The sequence below is a fragment of the Castor canadensis genome, chromosome 11 (assembly GCF_047511655.1).
Source record: "Castor canadensis chromosome 11, mCasCan1.hap1v2, whole genome shotgun sequence".
NCBI classification, from domain to species: Eukaryota; Metazoa; Chordata; class Mammalia; order Rodentia; family Castoridae; genus Castor; species Castor canadensis.
Window position 1 is genome coordinate 118,260,189 of NC_133396.1, and position 13,469 is coordinate 118,273,657.

Consider the following 13,469-nt stretch of genomic DNA (forward strand, 5'->3'; position numbering starts at 1 on the left):
TTTGCTTTCTCAGTTCACACTTTCACACTGAAACTGCCCTTGGGTTAAAGATGGCAGAGGAAAGAAATGGAAAATTCATCCTCCAATATTTGTTCTTCACAGTTTGGCTCTCTTCTCAATCTGCCCACTATTACTTGCATTTCAGAAGCCTCAGATTGTCATGTTTTGTAATATGTGCAGTCATTTCCATTGCAGTCAGTGGGAGTGATTGGCTCCAATGGGGTTCCACCATATTGGCCAGCAAAGGAAGTCCCGCTCCACCATACTTTTCCTTATTACAATGCCTTTGGCTGATTTGTCTTTTTTTTCTCTCCTCAGTCACAGATCTAGCAAAAAAATTGATACAAATCATTTACAACCAAATATTGGCATGCAAAATCTTTCCTTTCTTAAAATGATCCAATTGTAGCAGAGTAACTGTTCCAAAAGCAAGGCTCTAATGAGCAGGTACAGGCTGCCAAGCCATTAATCAAAATACACCAACACCAAAGCAGTTAGCCTCCTGTGTACATATTATTGTTTGTGTAATTTCATTATACTTCTGGCAATGAATACTTGTTAATTATGTTTCTTTTCTGGTTTTAAAAAAATCTCTTTTATGCTAGCAATATGCAAAATCAAATGAGAAATTCTCCCAGAAAAATATCAGTAGACTGACTTAACTTCTATAATGTTGAAAATAATCTGGTTTCTTATGAAACATGTATTTCATAGATGCTTTGTTTATTTTTTAGTAAAATTCAGTATCACTGAAATAAAGCATATACTTTAGTAACACATATAGATAACTTCTGATCCTGTTTGATCTTCTGCATGGAGTATGCATCAACTAACTCATCTTTGTCTTTGACCTTAACTTATCCCTTGCTTTCATCTGCAGTTCAAGACATTATAATAGGAAAACCAAAGCAAAGATGCACATAAATGTAGAAAGATCAGACAGGCTGCTCTAGTTTCATAAGCTGCTCATCCAAAAACAAACTCTGTTTCTACATTGCATTTTCCATACTTGTCATATTATCATCAGTTGCTTCTTATCCCAAAGGAATACTAACTACTGATCGATAGCCCAGACATGTCTGGCCATGCCCTACACATGCCCTGGGTAGTTCATTTATTTGCCTTGGTGGATTTGCTAGAGTGGAATTTAATCAATAGCTAATTCATTAATTCTGGTCCTCAAGAATGGAGAGACTGTGCTGGATGAAGATAGCTGGCTTGCTTCTGGCTTTGATTGAAATATGACAAACACTCCAGCTAACAGCTTCACTGGCTACTGGGCTGCCTGTGAAGTTTACTTATTCATTCTCCATAAAAGGAAAAACAAGAAAGAGATTTTATTACATTACTGCTTATATTCCAAAATGTGTGATTTCCAGGCATGAAGCTCAAGGGAAAACAGAGAAAACACAGATCTTGTATTTTATTGCTTTTAATTGGAACCAGGAATTTTGTTTTTCAGTTCCAAATCAGTTTGGGGGTATGATATTGATGCAGAGTCTGAGGTATAATGCTTTTGTAGTGCTCACAAATAATTGTTTTTAAATTTGCCTCAAGATACTGAGTGACATCAATGATATTTTTATACACCAACTTTTCATAAATGTTTATGATAGCAGCATAGATAGGCTGGGTGCCTCTAAATGAAGGTTAAACCATTATCATCATCCATAAGTCCCTGTACATTTTCAAATTACTTCACTTAGAGTTGAGTATAGCACAAGAGATCAAAGCTCATGGATAAAGAGTTCCTTTTTTGCCTCACCAAATTTGAGGTAATACTATAAGGATCTTTTTTTTAAATACTGCAACATTAGACATCAGGGAATTTATTCATCTTTTATCTGTCTTTGATTTTCTCTTGCTGAATTTTTCAGTGATTCATAGCTTGAGGTGAAGTGACAGTTTTACCTATATATATTATATATATATATATATATATATATATATATATTACCTATATATATATGTATATATAAATGTATATACATGCATACATATAGCTGCATATATGTATATATGCATATATATGTGTGTATAGATATATAGATATATAGATGTATGTATGTATACACCTTCCCCCACTAATATGGAGTAGGAAACTGCTTTTAATTTGGAGGGGAATTTTCTGCTTAAAATGTTAAAAAGATACAGGAAGTTCTTTTGTTTTTTTTGACAGCACTAGAGTTTGAACTCAGAGCCTTGTACTTGTTAGGCAAGTGCTCTACCACATGAGTCATGACTCCATCCCTTTTTGCTTCCAGTTATTTTTCAGATAGGGTCTGCCTCAAGCTGGTCTTGAACCATGATTCTCCTACCTGTGCCTCTCATATAGCTGGGATTGCAGGCATGGAGCCACCATGCCCATTTGAAAGTACTCTCAAAAGAGAATTTGGAGTACATTCAGGACTGTAATGCCAATCTCATCAGTACCCATGATCACAGTGACTTTCAGGAAATATTTTTTTGATGGCCAATGAGTTCTGGTTTTCCAACTCATTGTTAGTTTGACAAAGTCTTCAATAATATGGAAATTATTCTTGAAGCTCTGCCATCCCTACTCCCATTCCCTCTCTGCCTTCTTCTTCCCAAACTCATCCTAACTTCTCTACCCCCTGTAGCTCCCACAGAAGCAGCTCAGTCACTGGGGTGCCTTTATGCTTCTCAGCAAAATCCAGTTCTTCCTCCTAATTCATTTCAGCCTGGTTCTCTGAACACTCATTGATTACTTTCATTGGTTACATTACAAACCCATTCATTAATTCTGGATGTTCTCCACAAAAAAATTCACCTTCCTACTCAGATGGTTTGAACATTCTTATAGTTGTAGTTACATAGACATCTTTTGAGATGTGACTTTGATATCTCCCTCAGTTCTGTGCCCTGTCTCCAGTTTCTATTGATCTTCTTTTGTGATATCCACCCATTCCTTCCATAACCTTGAGTCAGAACAAACTTACCATCTTTTCCAGTGTCCATTTCGAGAAGTGTACTGTCATCCTGCCTATTATGAAAGACATACGTCTTTGACTATTCCTAATTCCTATTCATTAAACACCAATCCCAGTTTATCTTCTTCTCAAACATCTTCTCATATGTGTTCTTCATTTCCAGCACCATCACCATGGTTCATGCTTTCATCATTTAAGCTTATATAACCAGCTTGGGAGCTACCTTAATTCAAAGAGGAAAATCTTCACTTTTCATCTACTACTTACACTCCTTTGACTCTCCTTTTCTCAACTCTTGAATACCTTTCAGGAACATCTTATAACTTTCAAATTATTTTTAGTTATGAGTCTCACTTTGGTAATTAAGATTCATGATCAGGTATTTAAAAGTCCATTCTATCCTCAGCAAAATATTAAGCTCACCTCTAGTTCAGAGCTTCTCTCATTGCTGGGTGCCAGTTGCTCACACCCATAATCCTAGCTACTCAGGAGATGGAGATCAGGAGGTTTGTGATTCAAAGCCAGCCTAGGGAAATAGATCGAGAGACCCTATCTTGAAAAAACCCATAAAAAAAATGACTGATGGAGTGATTCACAGTGTAGGCCCTGAGTTCAAACCCCAGTACCACACACACACACACACACACACACACACACATACAAATATTTTCCCATTTCATAGGCTCAGACCTGACTGTAGCATGTTCTTCCTGTCTCCTTGCTCATTTTTGCCTATTGTCTTTCATTCAGATGCATCACCCCCCCCAATTATTATTTCATCGTGGTTACTGGCAGTCATAACGCTCTGTGTGGCAGGTGACTCTTTCTTAAACAATTGCATGTTTTTCTCAAGAGATCCCCGTGAGGAGCTCCACATCACTAGTTTCCCTGACATAAACGTTGCCCTCCATAGCTGATCTCTTGTGGTCCTAACAGAGCAGAACATGACCTTTATCATTTTGGCACTCACCTGTGTAAAGCTGGGTAAGAAGAAATGACTTTTCCATACTGCCTTCTAGCTTCAATGCCATTTTGTATTTCACAAAGTGACTACTGGAAGTGATGCCTACTGTGATGTTGATCACAATATTACATAATATAAGAGATAGAACAATAATTCTATTATCAATATGGCACTTAAAAATAAATGTCCAACTAGAATGTCTGACCACACAATAATAACTTCATGTACTAAAATGTGTGTAGACATGGTGGCTTTTATCAGACCCTGTTTAAGGTCACTTAAATTTCAGTCCCTGCTGCATTGAGAGATAAACACTAAGTTATTTCATGAACTAATCTATAAAAAAGATCCATTCAAAGTTTTGCAGTTTGTTTATGTTATGAGTGTACACCTTGCAGTCATCTATGCAAAAAAATCTCCAGCTTTTTTCCCCAATAGTTAATACTCTTCCTAGGGCTTAAAGATGTTCCTCCTATTTTACATTGAAATATCAAAGCAACACAACCACTAATACCATTAATAATGGTGCGTATTTCTCAACAGTGTTGTTCATTTTCAAATCAGAAAACACAAGACTGTACAATGTCCTTCCAGTTGGTTTTAATGAGAGATATAAAAGTCTAAAAACCTCCTACTCATTGATTATTTAACTTCATATCATTGATTCAAACTGCCAGAAGCTGAACTGTTTGTGTTAACACTAAAAATATAAGTAGGCTCACTTAACAGTTACTTTGCACAGGAAAAGCAAGTCAGAATGGCAAGGTGTTCTACATCCACCTTACTAGTTCACCAGTTTTTATGGGTAAGTCACACCCTTGAACATCGCTTCAATATAGTCTCATCTGTAGTTAATTATGCAATGAATGCAAAAAAAGTATCTACAGAATACGGAATTAATTTGACAGGCACTTTAGAATAATAGCGGTGACTCTACTAGTAATCTATAAAACTGTCCTCTCATAGATGACATTAATTTTCTGTCCACAGATTCTTATTACTAAATATGTTATGTTTGTCCCCTAAAATGAAATAATAAAATTTTAGCTGTCTTTTATTAAAATGTCATGGTTTATCTTGATGGCTGCTTTTTAATGTAAATGTTTGGGCTTAATTAAATTCTTAAAAGTGATATCATTTGGAATTTTGATAGGAAATGGGCCCAGGAATTTGGCCCATAAACACCTATTTCTCCTTAAAATGAAAGATACACTAAAAATTTTATTTCAAGCTGGTCATGGTGGCTCAAGCCTATAATCCTAACTACTTGGTAGGCAGAGATTGGAAAGATCACAGTTCAAGGTCAGCCCAGGCAAAAAGTTTAAAAGACCCTGTCTCAACCAATGACTGACCACAGTATTACACTCCTGTCATCCCAGCTAGGTAGAAAAGCACAAATAGGAGGATTGCAGTCCAGGCCACCTGGGCATAAAGCAAGACCCTATCTCAAAAATAACCAAAGCAAAATGAATTGGCAGAGTGGCTCAAGCAGTAGAGTAATGCTTAGCAAGCATTAAGCCCTGAGTTCAAACCCTGATTTTCCCCTCAACAACAACAAAATGATGCTTCACACAGTGGTAGAAAAAGTGCTCAACTTTATTACAAGATTTTTATAATGAAGACTTTCGAAGTATAGAGAGAGGCTCATGTGTGCTTACTTTACTATAAGGTGCCAACTCAAATGTTTTCCATCTAAAAAGTACTCTGAAACTATTTCTGATTGGTTAAATATTACAGCTTGAATCCTAGAATTACAAAAAGGGAATTAATCTTAAATGAGAGTTTCATTCAATTTTTCAAAATAATAAGAACAAAAAGAATAATCATTTTTACATTCATATAGAAGTTTTCCTAGCCATGCTACCCTGCCAGAATATGTCATATTCAAATCTCTGGAGCTTTATTAAAAACTTTGAACTATTTTATGTCTATAGAGCATATTAAGAAAATACTAAACATAGTATGTTTGTGTGATCTGGGTCACATTTTTCTAGCAGGTAGACCAAAGTTCTATAGCATTAACCTGAGAATAAATAATCTCGCTTAGCAATGTCTCCTCTGTGAACAGTTTTACATTATGATCTTACTTACTACAGCAAGTAAAATACTAATAGATGATTGAAAATTCTGTTAAGTTTTGACCAGATGTGTACCTTCATTGTATACCCTCCATTCCTGAAAAAAGTCATACCTGTGTTAAAATGAGATTGTAGCTCAATGTTTAAAAATCAAATGTCGTCTTTAAAAACATGATGACATAAAGGCATTTGTTATGGAAATCTCCAATTCCTATATTTCTGGCCACAAAGCATACCTGACCCGAGTTGTTGGAGAAATAAATTCATTTAGGTTATTCCGAACTGAAGATATACTGAAGTAAAGTACATTTGAAGGAAATTAGTACTATTAAAGATTTTCTCAATTTGGGCTGCCAACAATAGAGAGGCAAGAAGAAAAATCTAGATGTAGATGGTTGTTGGCATTCTTTCATCAATACCAAATACCATGGCAGCATCTTTGTGACTTTTACAGAATTTCTCAAATCACTACAAGATGATTATCAGTGTGACAGACATCATGTAAAACAGAATGGAAAAACAAGGGAGAAGGTGGCAGATGTGTCAACAAAGCTAAAATTCCCTAGGAATCCTGTAGCTGTCTTCCACTTGCACCCCAGAGCACCTGTGTCATATCACTAGTCCTAGCTGAGGTAAGGCAAAGGAGAAGGTGCCCAGAGATTAGGTTTGCCACATTCTCATTTTCACTCTGCTTACAAAGCCATGTTATTTAGGTCTTACCTCTCATCAAATTAAATGTTATGTTGATTTTCTGTTATAAACAGTGATATTTTTTCTTGTCTCTGAAACTTAAAAGTGAGTGACCCCTGGACTCATGCCATGAGTTATTTAACCAAGCTAAAATAGTTTTGATTGATTCTGAAAGCATTATATGGCAGTCACATACTAGTATATTTTAAATATATGTTAGTATCTATACCTTCTAATTTTTAGCTAAAAAGCTGACAATGAAGTAGAACTTTTGACCAATTTGGGACATTAATTGAAAAGGAAAGGAGGCTGATAGCCATAATTTTGTCTTCTCAATGGTACTGCTTCCAGTTAGGTATGGTGGTGCACATCTGTAGTCCTGGAACTTTGAAATTGGAGGCAAGAAGATTGAGAGTTCGAGGCCAGCCTGAATTATATAGTAAAATGCTGTTTTTAATAAAATTATTCTAATTTTTCTGTCTGTTGCAGATCCCTTCAAATAGATTGGATGACTCCAGGGAAACCAAATGGCATCATTCTTGAATATGATCTTTTACGAAAAACATGGCATTCATGCCCCAAAACCCAAAAGCTAGTGGAGAATCACAGTAATAAGCTCTGTCAGGCAGTAAAGTGTCAAAAACCTGAAAACATCTGTGAACACATTTGCTATTCTCCTGAAGCTAAGGTAAATGGTCACAAATCCATCAGTGAAGTGTGTTTTTCTCAGTAAACATTTCTATTAAAATCCCTGGCTTCGTATACCTGCTATATCTTTAGCAATATTTCTACTACTTTATCATGACCCCATGGAAAAGGAAGAATGCTGATAAAAGACCTATCATCCTCATGAGCATTTTAATCTTCCCCTTTTTTTCATCATCTTTACAAGGGATATGGGTTTATTCTAATGATAAGAAAACTCCCAAATTTGTATTTGCTTGAGGGAATTGAAATATTCTTTATAACAAATCCATTTGGCCACAAATGGGTATTTATTTACATGACACTGATGAGTAACTGTAAACTGTAAACTGAAACCCTTCATAGTTTTCAGAAATATTTTAAAATTATGGTCATTTGCAGATTAATGTTCATATTAGTTGCTATTTAGGAATCAGATCAATAATACAGCTAGACAGAGAGTTTGCAAATGGCTTTTATTGATAAGCACCACACAAAAATCCTTCGTTTGAAGGTAGGATTTCATACAATGAAACAATGTTCCTATTTATCAATAACATCACAAATTCAATGACTAAAGCTACTACTAAATTCATAGGATTCACTATAACAGAATCAGTAATCAAGAAAGTGCGTTCCTGAAGCAATATAGATCAAAATACAAATTATAATTGCTTACACAAGTTTAGCAGTGGTTACCACTTACAAACTGCATAAAGCCAGCCTGTGGCCAACTATACATTTTTGACAGTCTCCAAAATTGTCAGTATACCTGAGTTTTATATCAATTTAAGCCAGTAATATGCACTCTGATGAGCATACTTTTGTAAGTTTTAATTTCATGAGCAAATTTGCTCATAAAAAATGCTTGCTATGAGTGTCATCATCCAGTGCCATAAGAATTTGTTTCTTTTTCTCTTCACTATCACTCATCAAGGTTCAGGGAATAAAGATGTCAACAACAACAACAAAAATAATGTTCTCCATGAGAAAGATAAAATTCAGAAACACATTCAGCAAAATACAGAATTCACACCTAGATTGTTTTTGCTTCTATTATTTCAGTATGTACTATACAATAAGAAGTTGACAAGTGAAGCATAATTATGTAGCCATATGAATTAGTGATTTGAACTTTGTCAAGCATAGGAAACAACATTCATCAATATTGATTCTGGTAAAATTCTGATAGCAGTTTAGGTTCATATAAAGGATTTGATAATAGTTTTTTAACTAAAGCATAGCAGTGAAGTTAGAGTAAAACAGTAAAGTTAGGAAAGATAATGCCTTCATTTAAGTACATTCTAAAACATCGAAAGGTAAATGTTCTTAATATCCATATTCAATAAAAATACACCTATTATGGAGCAAAGAAAAGATTGAGTGTAATAGCATATTAAAAACATACAGCTAAGATTTCTATATACACAGACTAAACTGTTTATATTACTTCTACCATATCATACTTTGATATCAAAACTGTTTTTATAAGCTTTTGAAGAAATTTAATAATTAGTAAAAGCCTCTTTGATACAGCATTTCTAAACCCAGTATTTTTTTTTTCAGAATAGCAGAGGGTTATTTAATATAATTTTAAATCAATAAAAAAACTAAGAGCAAGAAAAAAGACACACATAGTCCAGTACTCTACAAATAACAAAGATACAGGTCATCCCTTATAGAGAAAAAAAATGTAAATTAAAGAATAAGGAAAAAAGAAACAAAGGTTAACCTTTATGAAAGTGACACAAACAAATCTCATCTAATAATCATGAAAAGAAACATCACATTCCATTATTGCTGTAACAACATTTTACATTGTTAAAAAGAGATGCAATATAGAATGTTATATAATGATTCCCTAAATAAAGTTTTATTTTAAGGATTTTAAGAGGCAATACAGGTATTGTTAGTGAAAGAAAAAAAAAGGAAGTCAATTAAAATTTCAAAAGAATTTGTTGGTAACCTTTGGTTTGTGGTTAACTATGTAGGTAGAAAAGAGACTTTTATTGGGAGTCTAAGAACCTCTTGGCTAAATCACTATAAATATCAGGGGACCCAAAATACTCATTCAAGCTTTACCACATAATTGTAGTCATGGTTCTCAAATCCCAGTGAATATCAGCCCTGGAAGGTTGGTTAAACACAGAATGCAGGGCCCCACCCCCAGAGATCCTGATTCCCCAAATTCAGGGTGGACTGTGAGAATTTGCATTTCTGACATGTTCCCAAATGAGACCTCTGCAGCTGGTCCAGGGGCCACACTTTGAGAATCACTAGATTATAAAATTGCTTTTGAACACCATAGAGCAAGGAAAAGGCCATCTATTTAAAAATCAGCCACACTCAAATCAGCTCAAGTTATTGAAATTTCCCTTTATGCTTTCTGAGACAATGAACCTGGAGACTGAGTGAGAAGATTAGGGAACACTCTTGTTTATGGGAAGACCTCCCAAGAGAAATAACTGCTTGAAAACGCTCCCTTTCCGACCCAACAGTGATCTAAGCCAGTTTGGGGAAGAAGAAAGGCACATGTTTCTTGTGATGGATGGCATTGCTAATGAAAGGATGGAAGCAAACCAGTCCTAAAGACTTTCCCAACAAAAGAAATTCATTATTGCAGGTTTGCCAGGGCTACCTAAAGAGCCAAGGGGTGGACTTTGGATTCCATCCCAATTTCTTTGCTTTTAGTAACTTTTGAAAATGAAGTACTAAGCTAGTGGAGCTGTTGAAGACTTAGAGATGCTGCTAGCCAGGGTGGTGCATGCCTGTAACTTTAGCTACTGGGAGAATGCTACAGAGGCAGGCAGATGGCAAGTTCTAAGACAACCCTGGGCAAAGGTAATGAGTCCCTGTCTAAAAAACAAAATACATAAAAATAGGCTGGGAGTATGGCTCAAGTGGTAGAGCACTTGCTTAGAGTGGGGGGAAAAGACTTGGAGATGCTACATTCTAAAGCTATTTTGTTGAACTTGGATCAAATGTTGGGGGATGCTGGAAGTATCACCAAGCAAAAGGAGAAAAAGCAAATGCCTTTAAATAGTGGTTGATTTTTGCCTGCCATGGGATGTATCTCTCTAACTAATGTAACGTATGAAAAGTACAAGTTCTGAGGCTTCTTTCTAGCGACTCTTCAGTACTTCAGTACTTGATTTGTTATATATACAGCATGTCAATCTCTCAGACTTCAAGTGAGTCTGCAAATAATTATTTGATTGTTCAAGCACATAATTTCTTCCACAGCTCCCGAAGAAAACACAGAGTTAAAAGGGCCTTTCAAAATTAATTTCCATATAAATTTTCTTTTTCTAAAATGTGTTAGCCTAATATATATGTGTATATATATAGTTCTATTAAGAACACCTTGTCTGAAGATTGGGCTTGTAAATAAGTGATCATATAAATTATAAGGAAAATTCAATTTATTAAAAAAAGAAGGATCAGTAGGAGTCACTTTTCCTACATATGTTTTTTTTCAACTTAAGCATCCATTAAAATAAAAACATATATTTGAAAGAAATTGTTCATATATACTTCTAAACATCTTTACATTGGAAGCTTTAACATTCACAAGATAATTTGTATTTATAAGATGTAATGGAGAGCAAAGCATGGCTGAAGACTAGTTTTAAAAAGTTCATTTGTAGAATTTGAATGATGCTGGAAAATACATTTTTTAAACCTTTGGAATATAAGTAATATAATCTCAACCAAGGTCCTATGAGAAAACAATTCTATCACATGAGATCTAATACTATTAACTAAACCATTATTTCCTTAAAACTGGATTCCAAACTTTCAGGTTTGTTGTACTGGAGTGCTCTATGACCCCCAGCCTGGATACCACTGTTGTGAAGAAAAATATATCTCATCCACCCTGAATTCAACTGGAGTTTGTGGTGGTGGCCAAATACGAGAAGTACAACCAAGTCATCAGTGCTGCTCTGGGTATTACGCTACAATTCTCCCAGGTGAGGATCATTTCCAGGTATGCTCAATAGCTAGGGGAAGCTCATGACTCATGTCAGCAAGTTAGTTCAGATTTCTCCCCAACAAAAGCTGAGCCACAAACATGCAACCAGAGGCCTGCTTTAAATGTTATTTCTTACTTTACCTTTGTTGACATCTAAGCAAGGCTATGGAGAAGCAAAAGGAAGAAAGAATATCAGAGACTGACAGTATCTACTGCATAAGGCAATATACCTGGAAATCTAGTCACTTCCCTGTATTTTATGACTTTATTTCTTTCATGTGGCTCAATATTTCACCATCAAATCTGAAAGTTGCTGCCCTACTCCATTTTCATTCTGAACTACACATGCATTGATCCTGGATGGATGATAGGTGCAGATTCCACTTATCTGAGAATTCTAGTCCACTGTCAGTGTCTTCTCATGGTTCTAGGTCTTGCAGGGCTGGGAGAGATGCAGCACAGGGTAGCACAATGCCCGAGGGAATGTGATTAAGAATGATAGGTAATAACAATGGCATTTATGAAATCCTAACTCTCTGGTAGGCTTTACATATGATACCTTAAATCATCTTCACAATTCTAGGCAATCTATATCTTACCTGCAGTTTACAAGTAATAAAACAGATTTAAAGACTGTGGGTAACACACCCACATTGGTGAATACCAGTGAACAAGATGAAATGTGAACATGAACACAGACAACTCTCCAAAACCTATGCTTCCTTTTCACTGCCTCTTTAAGCAAAGCACACTAACGGTACTAGAGGTGAGGGACCTCCTGCCTTTGTGATAGCAGAAATAAAACTGAGGCAGAGAGAATGATTTTTATAGGCAAAATTTTAATCGAAAGGGAAAAGAGATTGAGGCTGTCCCTCAACAGAGAAAACTTTTATTGGGTTGCTGGAGTGATTTAGAATCAAGTCATAAGGATGGTAATTTTAAAGAAACTTTTTCCTATGTCTTCAGAGATTTATTCCTCTCTTGTGTAAGATGTGGATCGACAGCCAGTTAGTTTTGAAGACATCAGGGAATCACTTGCCCCTGACAGGTTTTGTCTCTGCAATAAGAATGTGAGGATAAGGGCAGGGAATAAGGGAAGGTGGGCACTTTACTTTTACTTTTAGTGGTTAGTAGGTTATGGATCAAGGGCCAATAAAGCATATGCCTCTCATCTCATTTAGGGTCCCTGTCTACTTCATTAACATGTGTTGACATTTTTAAGGACTGTTCCAGACTTCTAAACTTTTACCTTACTATGACTGTCACTTACAATCTGTCCTGGAAAAATTTTTTCACTATCCCCTAAGGTTGTGTGGGGGCTTTAGGAAAGCTGAATGCCCTGGGATGCAGAGTTAAACATGGAATTTATGCTAAACATCTGGTTAATTTAGGCATTAATTTATTTTATTGTTTTTACATTTACTCACATGTGTATACATTGTTTGGGCCAATCCCCTCCCCCACCAATTCCGAGCAGAATCTGTTCCACTCTCTTGTTCTTGGATTTTGTTTGATGTGTATTACAGCTGACATTGGTTCATCTCTACCAGAACTCTTCACTACTTCTTACTCCCCTTCCCATAGTGGCATCAGCCAGTTTAAGATTACTATATTCACTACTCTACAGTGAGCACATCAACCACATTCAATTTTTAGGTTTCCTTCTCTTTCCCTATTTCTCCCATGTTTATTCTCCCCTTAGAGTATGACCCATGTCCAGCAATATCACTGCATTTGTTTTAGGTCTATAATATGCATATGGGGAAGAACATGCATTTTTTTGGCCTTATGAGCCTTATGTCACTTAAGATGATGTTCTCCTGTTCCATCCATTTACTTGCAAATGACAAAATTTCATTCTTATTTGTGGCTGAATAAAATTCCATTGTGTATAAATACCACATTTTCTTAATCAATTCATCGGAAGTGGGGCATCTTGGCTGGTTCCACAACTTTGACAAAGTTGCCAAAAGCATACGATGGACAAAAGACAGACTCTTCAACAAATGTTGCTGGCAAAAGTGGTTTTCTGACTGCAGAAAACTGAAACTAGAACCATGCCTATCACCCTGTAATGGAATCAACTCAAAGTGGATTAAGGACCTTAATATCAGACCTGAAACCTTGCA

General features: G+C 35.7%; 1 protein-coding gene across 1 annotated transcript in view; it reads left to right on the plus strand.

Annotated features, from left to right (window-relative positions):
- Positions 1–13,469, plus strand: part of Ush2a (usherin) — a 759,580-nt gene that overhangs the window by 573,481 nt on the left and 172,630 nt on the right. The window contains exons 47-48 of the mRNA XM_074048325.1: positions 7,173–7,371; positions 11,170–11,338. Coding sequence (XP_073904426.1) covers positions 7,173–7,371; positions 11,170–11,338 — 368 coding nt within the window. The remainder of the gene's footprint in view (positions 1–7,172; positions 7,372–11,169; positions 11,339–13,469) is intronic.